This window comes from Chiloscyllium plagiosum, unplaced genomic scaffold (genome assembly GCF_037043375.1).
Source record: "Chiloscyllium plagiosum isolate Xiang-an unplaced genomic scaffold, Cpla_swu_hap1 HiC_scaffold_25, whole genome shotgun sequence".
NCBI lineage: Eukaryota > Metazoa > Chordata > Chondrichthyes > Orectolobiformes > Hemiscylliidae > Chiloscyllium > Chiloscyllium plagiosum.
Genome location: NW_028270163.1, coordinates 773,303 through 790,324, shown reverse-complemented (window position 1 = coordinate 790,324; position 17,022 = coordinate 773,303). Strand labels below are relative to the sequence as shown.

Genomic DNA, 17,022 nt, shown 5'->3' with positions numbered 1-17,022 from the left:
GAGATACAGGGAGCGTGCTGCCTGTGAGATAAGGGAGCGTGCTGCCTGTGAGATACAGGGAGCGTGCTGCCTGTGAGATAAGGGAGCGTGCTGCCATTGAGATAAGGGAGCGTGCTGCCTGTGAGAAAAGTGAGCGTGCTGCCTGTGAGAAACAGGAAGCGTGCTTCCTGTGAGATAAGGAAGCGTGCTGCCAGTGAGATAAGGGGAGCGTGCTGCCAGTGAGATACAGGGAGCGTGCTGCCAGTGACATAAGAGAGCATGCTGCCTGTGAGATAAGGGAGCGTGCTGCCTGTGAGATACAGGGAGCGTGCTGCCTGTGAGATAAGGGAGCGTGCTGCCTGTGAGATAAGGGAGCGTGCTGCCTGTGAGATACAGGGAGCGTGCTGCCTGTGAGATAAGGGAGCGTGCTGCCTGTGAAATAAGGGAGCGTGCAGCCTGTGAGATAAGGGAGCGTGCTGCCAGTGAGATGAGGGAGTGTGCTGCCTGTGAGATAATGGAGCGTGCTGCCTGTGAGATACAGGGAGCATGCTGCCTGTGAGATAAGGGAGCGTGCTGCCAGTGAGATAAGGGAGCGTGCTGCCTGTGAGATACAGGGAGCGTGCTGCCTGTGAGATAAGGGAGCGTGCTACCTGTGAGATAAGGGAGCATGCTGCCTGTGAGATACAGGAAGCGTGCTGCCTGTGAGATAAGGAAGCGTGCTGCCTGTGAGATAAGGGAGCGTGCTGCCTGTGAGATAAGGGAGCGTGCTGCCTGTGAGATACAGGGAGCGTGCTGCCAGTGAGATACAGGGAGCGTGCTGCCTGTGAGATACATGGAGCGTGCTGCCAGTGACATAAGAGAGCATGCTGCCTGTGAGATAAGGGAGCGTGCCGCCTGTGAGATAAGGGAGCGTGCTGCCTGTGAGATAATGGAGCTTGCTGCCTGTGAGATACAGGGAGCGTGCTGCCTGTGAGATAAGGGAGCGTGCTGCCTGTGAGATAAGGGAGCGTGCTGCCTGTGAGATAAGGGAGCGTGCAGCCTGTGAGATACATGGAGCGTGCTGCCTGTGAGATAAGGGAGCGTGCTGCCAGTGAGATACAGGGTACAGGCTGCCTGTGAGATACAGGGAGCGTGCTGCCTGTGAGATAAGGGAGCGTGCTGCCAGTGAGATAAGGGAGCGTGCTGCCTGTGAGATAAGGGAGCGTGCTGCCTGTGAGATAAGGGAGCGTGCTGCCAGTGAGATAAGGGAGCGTGCAGCCTGTCAGATAATGGAGCTTGCTGCCTGTGAGATACAGGGAGCGTGCTGCCTGTGAGATAAGGGAGCGTGCTGCCTGTGAGATAAGGGAGCGTGCTGCCTGTGAGATACATGGAGCGTGCTGCCTGTGAGATAAGGGAGCGTGCTGCCATTGAGATACAGGGTACAGGCTGCCTGTGAGATACAGGGAGCGTGCTGCCTGTGAGATAAGGGAGCGTGCTGCCAGTGAGATAAGGGAGCGTGCTGCATGTGAGAAAAGGGAGCAAGCTGCCTGTGAGATAAGGGGAGCGTGCTGCCAGTGAGATACAGGGAGCGTGCTGCCTGTGAGATACAGGGAGCGTGCTGCCAGTGAGGTAAGGGAGCGTGCTGCCTGTGAGATAAGGGAGTGTGCTGCCTGTGAGATACAGGAAGCGTGCTGCCTGTGAGATCAGGGAGCGTGCTGACTGTGAGATACAGGGTGCGGGCTGCCTGTGAGATACAGGGAGCGTGCTGCCTGTGAGATAAGGGAGCGTGCTGCCTGTGAGATACAGGGTGCGGGCTGCCTGTGAGATACAGGGAGCGTGCTGCCAGTGAGATAAGGGAGCGTGCTGCCTGTGAGATACAGGGAGCGTGCTGCCTGTGAGATAAGGGAGCGTGCTGCCTGTGAGATAAGGGAGCGTGCTGCCTGTGAGATAAGGGAGCGTGCTGCCAGTGAGATTAGGGAGCGTGCTGCCTGTGAGATAAGGGAGCGTGCTGCCTGTGAGATACAGGGAGCGTGCTGCCCGTGAGATAAGGGAGCGTGCTGCCTGTGAGATAAGGGAGTGTGCTGCCTGTGAGATACAGGAAGCGTGCTGCTTGTGAGATAAGGGTGCGTGCTGCCTGTGAGATAAGGGAATGTGCTGCTTGTGAGATAAGGGAGCGTGCAGCCTGTGAGATAAGGGAGCGTGCTGCCAGTGAGATAAGGGAGCGTGCAGCCTGTGAGATAAGGGAGCATGCTGCCTGTGAGATACAGGAAGCGTGCTGCCAGTGAGATAAGGGAGCGTGCTGCCAGTGAGATAAGGGAGCGTGCTGCCTGTGAGATAAGGGAGCGTGCTGCCCGTGAGATAAGGGAGCGTGCTGCCAGTGAGATAAGGGAGCGTGCTGCCTGTGAGATACAGGGAGCGTGCTGCCTGTGAGATAAGGGAGCGTGCTGCCTGTGAGATACAGGGTGCGGGCTGCCAGTGAGATACAGGGAGCATGCTGCCAGTGAGATACAGGGAGCGTGCTGCCTGTGAGATAAGGGAGCGTGCTGCCTGTGAGATTAGGGAGCGTGCTGCCTGTGAGCTAAGGGAGCGTGCTGCCAGTGACATAAGAGAGCGTGCTGTCTGTGAGATAAGGGAGCGTGCTGCCTGTGAGATAAGGGAGCGTGCTGCCTGTGAGATACAGGGAGCGTGCTGCCTGTGAGATACAGGGAGCGTGCTGCCAGTGAGATAAGGGGGCGTGCTGCCTGTGAGATAAGGGAGCGTGCTGCCTGTGAGATACAGGGAGCCTGCTGCCTGTGAGATAAGGGAGCGTGCTGTCTGTGACATACAGGGAGCGTGCTGCCTGTGAGATAAGGGAGCGTGCTGCCTGTGAGATACAGGGAGCGTGCTGCCTGTGAGATAAGGGAGCGTGCTGCCGGTGAGATGAAGGGAGAGCACTGCCAGCGAGCTACAGTGAGCGTGCTTCCAGTGAGGAAGTATGCTCCGTTATTGCACTGGCAACACATTCCCTAATCTTGCTGGCACCCTGCTCCCATTACCTCACTGGCAGGAAATTCCCTAATCTCGCTGGCAGCACACGCCAACTCACTCGCTCTATTCAATCATTCTCTAAAATTTCACACATTGTTTCAGAATTCTGACTTATTAATTTCTCCTTAATCAATTTTAACTGTCTTCTTACTTCATGCCCAAGAATTAACTCAAACGGACGGAATTTGGTTGATTCAGTCTGTGCATTTCTGATTGCAGAAACCACAAACGGAATTCCCTCATCCCAATCATCAGAATAGGCCTGACTATATAAACCCTTAACAGGGTCTTCAGTGTTTGATGTTGAAACTTTGTTGCTGGAACAGCACAGCAGGTCAGGCAGCATCCAGGGAACAGGAGATTCGACGTTTCAGGCACAGGCCCTTCTTCAGGAATGAGCAGAGAGTGTTCAGCAGGAGAAGATAAAAGGTAGGGAGGAGGGACTTGGAGGAGGGGCGTTGGAAATGTGATAGGTGGAAAGAGGTCAAGGTGAGGGTGATAGGTCGGAGTAGGATGGAGGCGGAGAGGTCAAGAAGAAGACTGCAGGTCAGGAAGGCGGTGCCGGGCTGAGACAAGGTGGGGGGAGGGGGGATGAAGAAACTGGTGAAGTCCAAGTTCATCCCCTGTGGTTGGAGGGTTCCCAGTCGGAAGATAAGACGCTCCTCCTCCGACCGTCGCGTTGTTGTGGTTTGGCGGTGGATGAGTCCAATGACCTGCTGGTCCTCACCTACCACCCCACCAATCTCCATGTACAGCGCATCATCCGCCGTCACTTCCGCCACCTCCAAACAGACCCCAGCACCAAGGATATATTTCCCTCCCCTCCCCTATCAGCTTTCCGTAGAGACCACTCCCTCCGCGACTCCCTTGTCAGATCCACACCCCCCACCGACCCAACCTCCACTCCCGGCACCTTCCCTTGCAACCGCAGGAGGTGCAACACTTGCGCCCACACCTCCCCCCTCACTTCTCTCCAAGGCCCCAAAGGAAACTTCCATATCCGCCACAGATTCACCTGCATCTCCACCCACATCATCTACTGCATCCGCTGCAGCCGGTGTAGCCTCCTCTATATTGGGGAGACAGGCCGCCTACTTGCGGAGCGATTCAGAGAGCACCTCTGGGCCACCCGGACGAACCAACCCAACCACCCTGTAGCACAGCATTTCAACTCCCCCTCCCACTCCACCGAGGATATGCAGGTCATTGGACTCATCCACCGCCAAACCACAACAACGCGACGGTCGGAGGAGGAGCGTCTTATCTTCCGACTGGGAACCCTCCAACCACAGGGGATGAACTTGGACTTCACCAGTTTCTTCATCCCCCCTCCCCCCACCTTGTCTCAGCCGAATCCCTCCAGCCCGGCACCGCCTTCCTGACCTGCAGTCTTCTTCTTGACCTCTCCGCCTCCATCCTACTCCGACCTATCACCCTCACCTTGACCTCTTTCCACCTATCACATTTCCAACGCCCCTCCTCCAAGTCCCTCCTCCCTACCTTTTATCTTCTCCTGCTGAACACTCTCTGCTCATTCCTGAAGAAGGGCCTGTGCCCGAAACGTCGAATCTCCTGTTCCCTGGATGCTGCCTGACCTGCTGTGCTGTTCCAGCAATAAAGTTTCAACTTTGATCTCCAGCATCTGCAGACCTCACTTTCTCCTTTAGTGTTTGATACCATCTCTGTAATGCTCACTGTGATTCTGGGTGGTACACAGTGGGTTTAAATTGCTTTATTCCCAATTTATCCATAACCTCCTTGAATAGTTTGGATGTGAAGTTTGATCCTTGATCTGACTGGATCTCGTTTGGTATTCAGTATCTCATAAAAAAAAATTAATTCTTCTACAACCGTTTTTGCTGTGATGTTTTGTAATGGGATTACCTCTGGAAATCTAGTCAATATATGCATTATTGTTAATATATACTTATTCCCACTTTTTGTTTGAGGAAGGGAACCTATGTATTCAATCAAAACTTTTGTGAAAGGTTCCTCAAATGCTGGAATAAGTATTAAAGGTGCAGGTTTTATTACTGCCTGTGGTTTTCCGATTAGCTGGCATGTATGACACGTCTGGCAAAATTCAACTACATCCTTGTGCAGTCCAGGCCAGTAAAAATGTCTTTGTATTTTAGCCTGTATTTTCCTCACTCTGAAATGACCTCGAAGTGGTAGCTCATGTGCCACTCGCAGCACCTCCTTTCTACACCCTACTGGCAAAACAATCTGATGAACTTCTGCCCATTTCTCATCTGCTTGAATGCGTGATGGTCTCCATTTCCTCATTAAGACATCATTTGTTATGTACTAACACACAGGGATGCATTCATTCTTCTCCGTATATGCTTTTTGATACAACTGTTGTAAATTCTCAGCTTTCTGCTGTAACTCGATAAGCTTAGCAGAGCTAAAGATACTTGCATCGTTACATATTTGCTCCTGCTCTGTCCCACTTATCTGATCAAGGAAGGTCTTTGATAATGCAATGTCAGCTTCCATATCTATGCCTTTTGATCTCTCCTGCTTCAGCTTGTGCCTATGATCTTGTGACCACACGGTCTGAGAAGGTCCCTGGATAAACATCCTTCATTTCTTCAGTTGCTTGAGTCTCCACTGGCTCTTCAACTAGAGTAGGCAGCATGCCTACCAGTGAGTCAGCTACACTCCTACCACAAATTCTCCACTCTTCTCTGGACCTTTATGTAGGCAAAAGTGAGGACTGCAGATGCTGGAGATCAGACTCAAGAGTGTGGTGCTGGGAAAGCACAGCAGGTTAGGTAGCATCCGCGGAGCAGGAGAATCGACGTTTCGGGCAAAAGCCCTTCATCCCTTTTACATAATTGAGCATTTTCTGTCTCACCATGAATTCCTGTACCAGTACCTTTTCCGGCAATAGTCCCTCAGGAGTACATGACTCCTCATCCTTCAGCATTACAGATTAAGAGGATCCTGTGTCCCTTAATGCTGTAACCTCTTTACCTACTACTCCTGTCCTATGTGAATAAACTTTACCCTTGAAGGTATATTTTTAAGCAGATCTGGCACTTCCTCTTTAATGAACCTCTGAACATCTTGTATACGCTAAGGCAGTTGTCTAGCTTCCCTTGTGCCTTTTGTTAGTAGATCAGCAAATCTCCCAGCCTTGTCTGGTTTTCCTCCATCTGGCTTTCTCCTGGCCCACCAACACTGATTTCCTGTGGCCCACTTTATTACAATGTAAACACCGGAGCTTTGTAGCTTCTTTGTCCCCCTCAAGGGTTTTTTTTATTCAGTGCTAAGTTATCCTTATGATCTTCACGGAGATCTACCTTTCCCTTTCCACGTGAGGATTTCTCTTTGCCCCAATATCTACCCCTCATGGACTGCATTGATTCTGGAAGCAAACCGTGTTTTATGGACCAGCTCATAATCATCAGCCACTTCAGGTGCTAACCTTGCTGTTTTAACTCTCTGCTCTTCCACATGAGTTCACACTACTTCAGGCAGTGAATTTTTGAATTCTCCAAAATAATTACCTCTCTCAGGGCATCATAGGTTTGCTCTATTTTTAAAGCTCTCATCCATCTATTGAAATAACTCTGTTTGATCCTTTCAAACTCAACATAGGTTTAACCAGGATCACTCATTAGATTCCAGAAACATTGTCTGCAGGCTTCTGGTACAAGCTCATATGCACTTAAGATGGTTTTCTTCACCTTCTCAGACTCCCCAGATACCTCCTCTGATAGTGATGCAAAGGCCTCACTTGCCCAAACTACAAGTTTTATTTGGATTAACAAAACTCACATTGCCACCGGCCACTGCATTTTTTAGCGACCTTTTCAAATGAGATGAAAAAGGCTTCCACATCCTTCACATCTAATTTAGGCAATGCTTGGACATACTTAAACAGTTTCTCCCTGGGCTTCAGACTACCAGGGGCTTGCTCATCCTCACTAAGCCTACCCTCAGCCTTTATCTCCAGCCTTTTTAACGTGTCAGTTTTTGAAGTTCAAATGCTCTCTCTTTTCCTTTCTCTTCTGCTACTCTCTCTTTTTCCCTCTCTTCTGTTTTTAATCGTAACCCAAACTGTTTCATTTCTGCTGCCCTTTCCTTACCTCTCATCTCTAACTCAAGCTGCTTCATTTGCAATTGAATTCTTGCTATCTCGATAAATCCTGATGGTGTTTCCAGCAATTTAAATGTTGACCTACCACTGTAATTATCTCTCCTTTCCTCACAGAGGCAGGCAGCTCTAATCCCCAGTTTATCTGCTGATTCCTGCAGCTTGGTCTTATTCACCTTTTGCAAAATTTCTAAAGTCACCGCATCCACTTCCAGAAAACTTTTGGCAACTAAAAGAGCCATTCCTATCCCAAGCTTTGTCTACCCAACCAAACCAACACCCAAAATAAAGTCACTAGCACCTACCACTCTCTGTTTAAAATCCCAACGAGCCCCCAATCTGTTATGGACTAGGCCAGACCACTCAAAACATCTTTAAGCGGCAGCTCAGGACATAACTTTGCAATTTGTTTCAGTAAGTGAACAGTGAAAATTACCCGGAGTAAGTTAGTGAGGTTGACTACCAGGTTTTAAAACAGACAACAATTTATTCACAAAATTACACAATGAAACACAAAGAACTGAATGAAGAACCCCTAGAGATCTCAGTCTGTCCAAACTAGACTTCATTCTGCTGTTCCGAATCTACACAACAGTCCCAATAAGCAAACCCTTAAACACAGTAAAAATGAAACAAAGGCTTACAGGTCAAAGTTAGAAGGGCAGAAGGAGAGAGAGTTCAGCAGCCTGTTTCCACACAGTGCACAGCTGAACTGCCTAACCAGTTCTGAACTGAACTGCTCAGCTAGAGAGCTGGCCATGCCCCCTTGACTTATACAGGTTATTTCTAAAAACATAAAAGCTTTGGCCAAAAGACTCATCTATTTATGTATAAACATAAAGGCCTCTCAATCCCCATTTACCTCTGTACCAAACCCAGCCATTTCGGAGCCCAGCCTGTTTACGACCCCTCTGAGAAAAACCAAGGACACAGAATTCTTGAAAAAAGGACCAGCTTTGTGACCCTGGCAGCACACTCCCTTACCACACTGGCGGCACACTCCCTTACCGCACTGGCGGCACACTCCCTTACCGCACTGGCGGCACACTCCCTTACCGCACTGGCAGCACACTCCCTTACCGCACTGGCAGCACACTCCCTTACCGCACTGGCGGCACACTCCCTTACCGCACTGGCGACACACTCCCTTACCGCACTGGCAGCACACTCCCTTACCACACTGGCGGCACGCTCCCTTACCGCACTGGCGGCACACTCCCTTACCGCACTGGCGGCACACTCCCTTACCGCACTGGCGGCGCCCTCCCTTACCACACTGGCGGCACACTCCCTTACCACACTGGCGGCGCCCACCCTTACCACACTGGCGGCACACTCCCTTACCGCACTGGCGGCACACTCCCTTACCACACTGGCGGCGCCCTCCCTTACCACACTGGCGGCACGCTCCCTTACCACACTGGCGGCACACTCCCTTACCACACTGGCGGCACCCTCCCTTACCACACTGGCGGCACACTCCCTTACCACACTGGCGGCACCCTCCCTTACCGCACTGGCGGCGCCCACCCTTACCACACTGGCGGCACCCTCCCTTACCACACTGGCGGCACACTCCCTTACTGCACTGGCGGCGCCCTCCCTTACCACACTGGCGGCACGCTCCCTTACCACACTGGCGGCACACTCCCTTACCACACTGGCGGCACCCTCCCTTACCACACTGGCGGCACACTCCCTTACCACACTGGCGGCACCCTCCCTTACCGCACTGGCGGCGCCCACCCTTACCACACTGGCGGCACCCTCCCTTACCGCACTGGCGGCGCCCACCCTTACCGCACTGGCGGCACACTCCCTTACTGCACTGGCGGCGCCCTCCCTTACCACACTGGCGGCACCCTCCCTTACCGCACTGGCGGCGCCCACCCTTACCACACTGGCGGCACACTCCCTTACCACACTGGCAGCACACTCCCTTACCACACTGGCGGCACACTCCCTTACCGCACTGGCAGCACACTCCCTTACCACACTGGCGGCACACTCCCTTACCACACTGGCGGCACACTCCCTTACCACACTGGCAGCACACTCCCTTACCACACTGGCAGCACACTCCCTTACCGCACTGGCGGCGCGCTCCCTTACCGCACTGGCGGCGCCCTCCCTTACCGCACTGGCAGCACACTCCCTTACCACACTGGCAGCACACTCCCTTACCACACTGGCGGCACGCTCCCTTACCGCACTGGCGGCACGCTCCCTTACCGCACTGGCGGCACACTCCCTTACTGCACTGGCGGCGCCCTCCCTTACCACACTGGCGGCACCCTCCCTTACCGCACTGGCGGCACACTCCCTTACCACACTGGCGGCACACTCCCTTACCACACTGGCAGCACACTCCCTTACCACACTGGCGGCACACTCCCTTACCGCACTGGCAGCACACTCCCTTACCACACTGGCGGCACACTCCCTTACCACACTGGCGGCACACTCCCTTACCACACTGGCAGCACACTCCCTTACCACACTGGCAGCACACTCCCTTACCGCACTGGCGGCGCGCTCCCTTACCGCACTGGCGGCACGCTCCCTTACCGCACTGGCGGCACGCTCCCTTACCGCACTGGCGGCGCGCTCCCTTACCACATTGGCGGCACACTCCCTTACCGCACTGGCGGCGAGCTCCCTTACCGCACTGGCGGCGCCCTCCCTTACCGCACTGGCGGCGCCCTCCCTTACCGCACTGGCGGCGCACTCCCTTACCACACTGGCGGCGAGCTCTCTTACCACACTGGCGGCGCCCTCCCTTACCACACTGGCGGCGCACTCCCTTACCGCACTGGCAGCACACTCCCTTACCGCACTGGCGGCGCGCTCCCTTACCGCACTGGCAGCACACTCCCTTACCGCACTGGCAGCGCGCTCCCTTACCGCACTGGCAGCACACTCCCTTACCGCACTGGCAGCACACTCCCTTACCCCACTGGCGGCGCCCTCCCTTACCGCACTGGCGGCGCCCTCCCTTACCGCACTGGCGGCGCGCTCCCACGTCACACTGGCAGCACCGTCCCTTACCTGACTGGCAGCATGCCTCCTTGTACAGAGGGTGAGGGCCCATATGGTTTATTGTCAGTATTAGGGCAACTTTATCTGAATACTGTCATAAATACACTTACAAATCCAATTCGAAAAGGACACAGGAGCAGGGGCACCAAGGTGTACATATGCTCAGAGTATCAAAGGTTGCAGAACAGGTGGAGAGAGCAGTTCATAAAGCACACAATGTTCTTGACTTTATTACAGGCATGGAGGTACAGTCATAGTCAGAGAGCTATACAGTGAGCACAGAGTCATACCCTTCAGTCCAACATGTCCATGCTGACCAGGTATCTCAGATAAATTTGGTCCCATTTGCCAGCACCTGGACTATATCCTTCTAAACCCTTGCTATTCATATACCCATCCATATGCCTTTTAAATGTTGCAATTGTACCAGCCTCCACCACTTCCTTTGGCAGCTCATTCCATACGTGTACCACCCCCGCGTGGAAAACATTGCTCCTTACGTTCTTACATCCTTCCTCTCTCAATCTAAACCTATGCCCTCTAGTTTTGAACTCCCCTACCCCAGAGAAAAGACCTTGTCTATTTATCCTATCCATGCCCCTCATGATTTTATAAGGTCACCCCTCAGCGTACAAGATTACATTAGATTCCCTACAGTTTGGAAACAGGCCCTTTGGCCCAGCAAGTCCACACCGACCCTCCAAAGAATAACTCATCCAGTCCCATTTAATGCACCTGACCTGCACATCTTTGGATTGTGAGAGGAAACCGGAGCACCCGGAGGAAACCCACGCAGACACGGGGAGAACGTGCAAACTCCACACAGTCAGTCGCCTGAGATGGGAAATTAATCCAGGTCTCTGGCGCTGCGAGGCAGCATGTTCTGAAGGTGGTGTAAATAACAAAAGGAAATATATTTTATCAATAGCATAAATGAAGTAAGCAGGAGCTGGTGATGCCTTAGCACTGATAGGGTTAAACTCATTAAACTATAATGAGTATACTCCTTAGATACACTCAACAACAAAACCAGGCAAGAGTCTTGTAAAAAGAGAGTTATGGCTGAACTGTAGCATTTGGTTGGTTGCTGATAGATGATCCACAGACTCTTTCTATCCATTTCCCATTGCTGCAACAATATCTCACACAATGGAGTAAATGTCAGCCAATGACGTGGTCTGAGAGATGGATTCCTCTCTGTAGTACAAACAACTTTCTTAGCAACCGTCTGTCATTTTGTTATTCTACACACCACATCTCCTCTTTGAGAGGAGAAAAATAAATCTCACTAATCATGAGATCCCCATCACTATAGCAACTGATGCAGAGCTACATCCATCTCCAATGTTCATTTTTTAACCAGGAATAGTTTCAATTTGCAAACACAGCTGTGGCTAAGAACCCCACACTTGCATCTCGAATAAGAGAACAACGTCTGTCCTTTAATTAAATGGATGCCATAATTCATGACAGTCACACAACATAGAAGGAGGTTATTGGCCTGTGTCAACTCTCAAAAAGAGTTCGCGGAGACCTTGACTCTTTAGCTTTCAAGGTTTTGTCCTTTCATTCTATTGAAGCTGGTTATACAGCCTGTTTAGTCAGAAGATTGCAAATTAAAACAGCCCACCACAGAACAAACGTTCTCACCTCTTCTTTGATTATTTTGTCCATTACTCTGAGCTGCATCTTTTTGTTATTGAGTCTTGTCTGTGGATGGAAATTGTTGCTATGCACTTTACCCGTTTGGGTTTTGAACACTTTTATTAAATTATTCTCTGCATTGTTTCCTCAATGTCGATGAGCCAAAGTGTAGACAGAGTGACCAATTTGCAGAACACTTACATCCTGTCCATAAAAAAGACCCTGGGCTTCCAGTTCCCTGACACTTCTACACACCACCCTGTCTCAGGCTTGGTGCAGTGCCCCAATGAAGCTCAGTGCAAGCTGGAAGAACATCCCCTCATTTTCTGTTTGGTGACCTTGCTACCTTCAACAACTTTTGGGCTTAAACTCTCCCAAGTGCTTACCCCAGCCCCTACATTGGTCTTGATATTATATAGTCTGTTACTAAACACAATCCATTGTTTTTCACTAATAGCCCCCATTTGCCCTCATAGTCAGATCGTTACCCACTCTTTTGTCTGTCCAACTGTTATTCTCTCTTTGGGCTCTATCCCCACCTATTGTTTACTCCTGCAGGACTGTGTGCATTTTTAGTCTCCTCACTTGGGAAAGGATGTACTGGCATGAAAGGGGTGCAGAGGAGGTTGAGTCCAGAGTTGAGGGGGTTGGTTTATGAGGAGAGACTGAGTACACTGGGATTATATTCTTTGGAATTTAGAAGAATGAGGAGGGATTTTATAGAAATATATAAAATTATGAAGGGAATAGCTAAAAAAAAGTAGAAAGCATGTTTCTACTGGCATGTGAAACTAGGACAAGAGGGCATAGCCTCAGGATTAAGGGGAGCAGATTTAGGACTGAATTGAGAAGGAACTTCTTCTCCCAGAGGGTTGTTAATCTACGGAATTCCCTGCCCAGTGAAGTGATTGAGGCTTCCTCAGTAAATACTGTCAAAGCTAAGATACTGTTCATTTTTGAACAGTAAAGGAATTAAGGGTTATGGGTGAGAGGGTGGGTAAGTGGAGCTGAGGCCACGATCGTATTGAATGGCAGAGCAGGCTCGAATGGCCAGAAGGCCTACTCCTGCTCCTGGTTCTTATGTTCTTATGTTCCTTATCCCCTTCCCCTACCCAGTCTTCTGCAAATAAACCAACATTTTCTTAGCTTTCATCAGTCTGAGAAAGAGTCACTCGACCCAAAACATTAACACTGATATCGCTCCACAGACGCCACCACATCTGCTAAGGACTTTCAGCAATTTCTGTTTCTGTTTGTTAAGCTATCTGACATTACATTAAAGTTTCAGGTCATAACCTTTCATGAGAATCGAATCAAAATCAGTTCAGAATTAATCACGATAAAAAAGTTAGACACTGAAATGTTAGTTCATTTCTCTCTTCACAGATGCTGCCCAAATTGCTGATTACTTTCAGTATTTTATATTCTTCTTTCCTGTGAGGTGTTTTTGATTCACATGAACACCTTTCTGCCTTATTTCATGTTAAATCTTAAACAATCACATTTGATTCCTTCTCCCTCGTGTACTGTCTTCAAATATGTGCTCAATAAAACACTGTGGCTGATTTGCATCTCACACCATGTGTCTTCCACACAGAAACAGTTACTTGTATCAAGTCTGACCAGTGGCTGTTGCTGTGCAGTACATAGCCCAGTTCAGCCGCTGTATCTTATTCGTGAAAACATTAGAAGTGTGTTAATCAACTATGAAAAGAAGCAATTTAAACTAAAGAGTCTGTAAGAAAGAAAAACGTCAGGAGGTGAATACACAAATTGTTGAAGTTAGACAAATAATTTTAGAAAGCTCTTAATAAGGCAGAGTTATTCTTGGGTTTTGAATAGAGGAACAGCATACAAAGGTTTGCTGAATATTTACGTAACACTGAATTGACCCCAGCTAAATCACTGTGTCCAGCTTTGGACAACACTCTTTCAGAAAGCTGTCAAGACCTTAAAGAGGATATAGACTAGATTTACAGAAGTCCTGGGGAATGTGGGACATCAGTAATATCAAGGTAACAGGGAAGCTAGGCTCAGTCCAACGGCAGAAGGGAAGTTAACCAGAGGACACCGATTTAAAGCACTGGGTAAGAGAAACAGCCCAACAAGAGGAGGAAGGCAGCAAATTGTTGAGATCTGGAATGTGCTACCCAAAAGGATGGTGGAAATCGATTCTGTGATAACTTTCAAAAGAGAATTGAATAAATAGCTAAAGGTGAAATATTTGCAGGGCTTTGTGGAATGAAAAGGGGAGGGGATGAATTGAATAGATTAGCCAAATGGTCAGCACAGCAGATGGGCTGAAATACCTGCTCCTCTGCCGTATCATTCTGTGATTGAAATACCATAAGACATAGGAGCCGGATAAGGCCATTTGGCCCATCAATTCTGCTCCACCATTCGCAAGAATAGAGGCACATAGAATTTATCCATTCTCTTTGTCCCTAACTATACATATTACTTTCTAGCCTGCCATTTTTTAAAGTATCTGTTTAATTTTAAGAAGTTAAAAATTACAGTACTTAGTTCCAAAGAATTGTTGCCTTCAATAAGCACAATATACAAACTTCTTTTCTTACCAGAATACGTTTGGTTGGTGACCTCTGCACATTATTTAAACATCTTCAAATACCCATCTCAGGTCTGTTTGCTAACTCTATTTTCTTACCACAAAAAGTCTTCCAATCCCACTCTGTTCCTGGATAATTAAAATCTTTTGTAACCACCAACCTCTCAACACATTTAATCCCAATTCTCTAGTCACTGTTTTGCTATCAATTCTTTACTCTGTTTGAATCAGCACTATCTTTGAAATCTTAAATTTTACTTATACAGTGCTTTTGATCTCAGGATGTATGGACACATTTTGATATATTCTTAGAATTGCAGTCTCTTTTAGACTTTATTCTTTCATGGGATGTACACATCACCCAGCTAGATTAGTGTTTATTGCCCATCCCTAATTGCCCTTGCACTGACAGCTTCCTCGGGTTATTTAAGGGAGCAGATAAGACTTAACCATATTGTTGTGGGCTTACTGTCACATTGAGACCAGGTGGAATAAGGTGAGCACATTTCCCTCCTTAAAGATCAGTGGTAATGGATGGATTTTTACAATTAGTTTTGTGCTTACCATTCCTGAGATTAGAATCCCTACAGTGTAGAAACAGGTCCTTCTGCCCAACAAGTCCACACTGACCCTCCAAAGAGTAACCTGCTCAGATCCATTCCCCTACCCTACATTAACCCCTGACTAATGCACCAAACATTATGGGCAATTTAGCATGGCCAATTCACCTGACCTGCACATCTTTGGATTGTGGGAGGAAACCGGAGCACCCAGAGGGAACCTGCACAGACACATGGAGAATGTGCAAATGCCACACAGACAGTTGCCCGAGGTGGGAATCAAACCTGGGTCCCTGGTGCTGTGAGGCAGCACAGCTAACCACTGAGATGAGCTTTCGATTTCTGCTGTTTAATAACCAAATTTGAATTGTACCTTCTGTTGTGGTGGATTTTAATCCATGCTTCCAGAGAATTCATCTTGATCTTGGGACAACTGGGCCAGTTACATTAGCAGTAGGCCAACCTCTCCCCTGCGGTGTCATTGGGAAATTCAGCAGACAATATACGCACAGCAAGCTCCAATGAACAGTAGCCTGATAATGATCAGATCATTGATTTTTAGTGATGCTAGATGAGAAATATTTATTGACCAGGTCAGCAAAGCTGAACTCCTGGATTTTCATTAAATATTATTGGACTTGTCTCACTCAACTGAGAGGGCAGACAGACCTTCAATTTAACAGAAAGTATACCCAATAATGCAGTGCTTCTTCAGCATGGCATAGAGTGACAGCCCCCATCTTGTCTTTCAAATCTGGAGCTGGTTATGACCCCCAAAATCTCTGACTGGGTGAAGATCCTTCCTCAGCAACACTTGACATAAATTCTTTGTTGAGTGGGACATGCAGGTTTACAGAGAGTGGGGTGTTTTATTTCCCCCTCCAACTCTATTTTGATTTAATCCTGGCCTTCCCCTTCACTGTTTGATCACGCAGCATTGCCCTTTGATGAGAAGGGCACTGCTTGTCACTGGCCACGCGGGTGTTTTCTTTCTTCCTGATGGTAGACTATAAATAAAGATTTACACACTTGTTGTTTTTCACTGTATTAGACACCTGCACATACACGACATGGGTGCTGGGGAAAATTAAGCAGTAGTGGGGGGAAAATACAAAAAAGGAACAGTAGTATCAGACAGCCTGTTAAGAAAGAAATAAGAAAGAAAAAGAAGACAAAAAAAAGAAAAAATATGCAGGTTTTTTTTCCCTGGAGGAGAATTTGGGAGAAGGGATTCTGAATCAAACCAATAACTGGAATGGATTTTATTCAGGCAAATTATCTGGGTGACCAGATGATAGGGGACAAGGCCAGACATATCAGGAAAATGCACATCCCTCACCCTCTTCCCCACATCCACCTCCCTCTGTTCCTTATACAGCTGGTACTTGGATTCCCAGGATAAGAATGATCTGCTCACTCATCTCAATTTGAGGCCACTTTGTAAACATTTCCTTGACCAAAGTGCACCAGAAGAGAGATTCTGTTGTCCACCTACCTCTGATCTTCAAAATCTCTGAGTTGGAAAAGTTACTGCCATCTGCTCCTTCCGTGCAACCCTGACAAGAAAACCACTTCATCTTAGAAAAGACACCTACCCAAAGGCTGACTGGAAAGGATGTTTAACAGGAACAGCCATGGAATCATATTGAACAGAGCACCCCTGCCAGCCCCCTTCAGCTAGGGGGGATTAAGCACAGACACTTAGACCGACTGCCGGGGAACCATTCTTCAATGCGAGCTGAGATGCTTATTCCCAGCGGATTGTACACTCCTCGCCGATACAATCTCCCTCCTGCAGCTAGTCGGAAATAGAACCCGAGAAGCCCATCGTTACAGACTGCCATCAGCAGCAAGAATACAGAACTAGCACTGCTAGCTTTTGCTTGCTTTCAAGCAGAGACTGATCCACTCACTTGTCAATTCCCCAGCTTTTCCTCCCGCCCACTTTAACGTCATTTGTTGAATATTCCTCATTTCACCCCCAACCCGCTCGGCACAGGATTCTCACTGGGCGGCACGAGGCCATTCGGCCCATCGTGTTCGCACTACCTCTCCCAGTGGTCATTCCCCAGTTTTAGATCATTTCACACTGGTTCACTTAAACCTGCATGAACTCCAGA

General features: G+C 49.0%; 1 protein-coding gene across 1 annotated transcript in view; it reads right to left on the bottom strand.

Moving 5' to 3' along the window:
* Nucleotides 1–16,671, bottom strand: part of pkd1b (polycystic kidney disease 1b) — a 397,721-nt gene extending 381,050 nt beyond the window's left edge. The window contains exon 1 of the mRNA XM_088000368.1: nt 16,498–16,671. Coding sequence (XP_087856494.1) covers nt 16,498–16,546 — 49 coding nt within the window. The 5' untranslated portion in view covers nt 16,547–16,671. The remainder of the gene's footprint in view (nt 1–16,497) is intronic.
* Between the last annotated feature and the right edge of the window lie 351 nt (nt 16,672–17,022).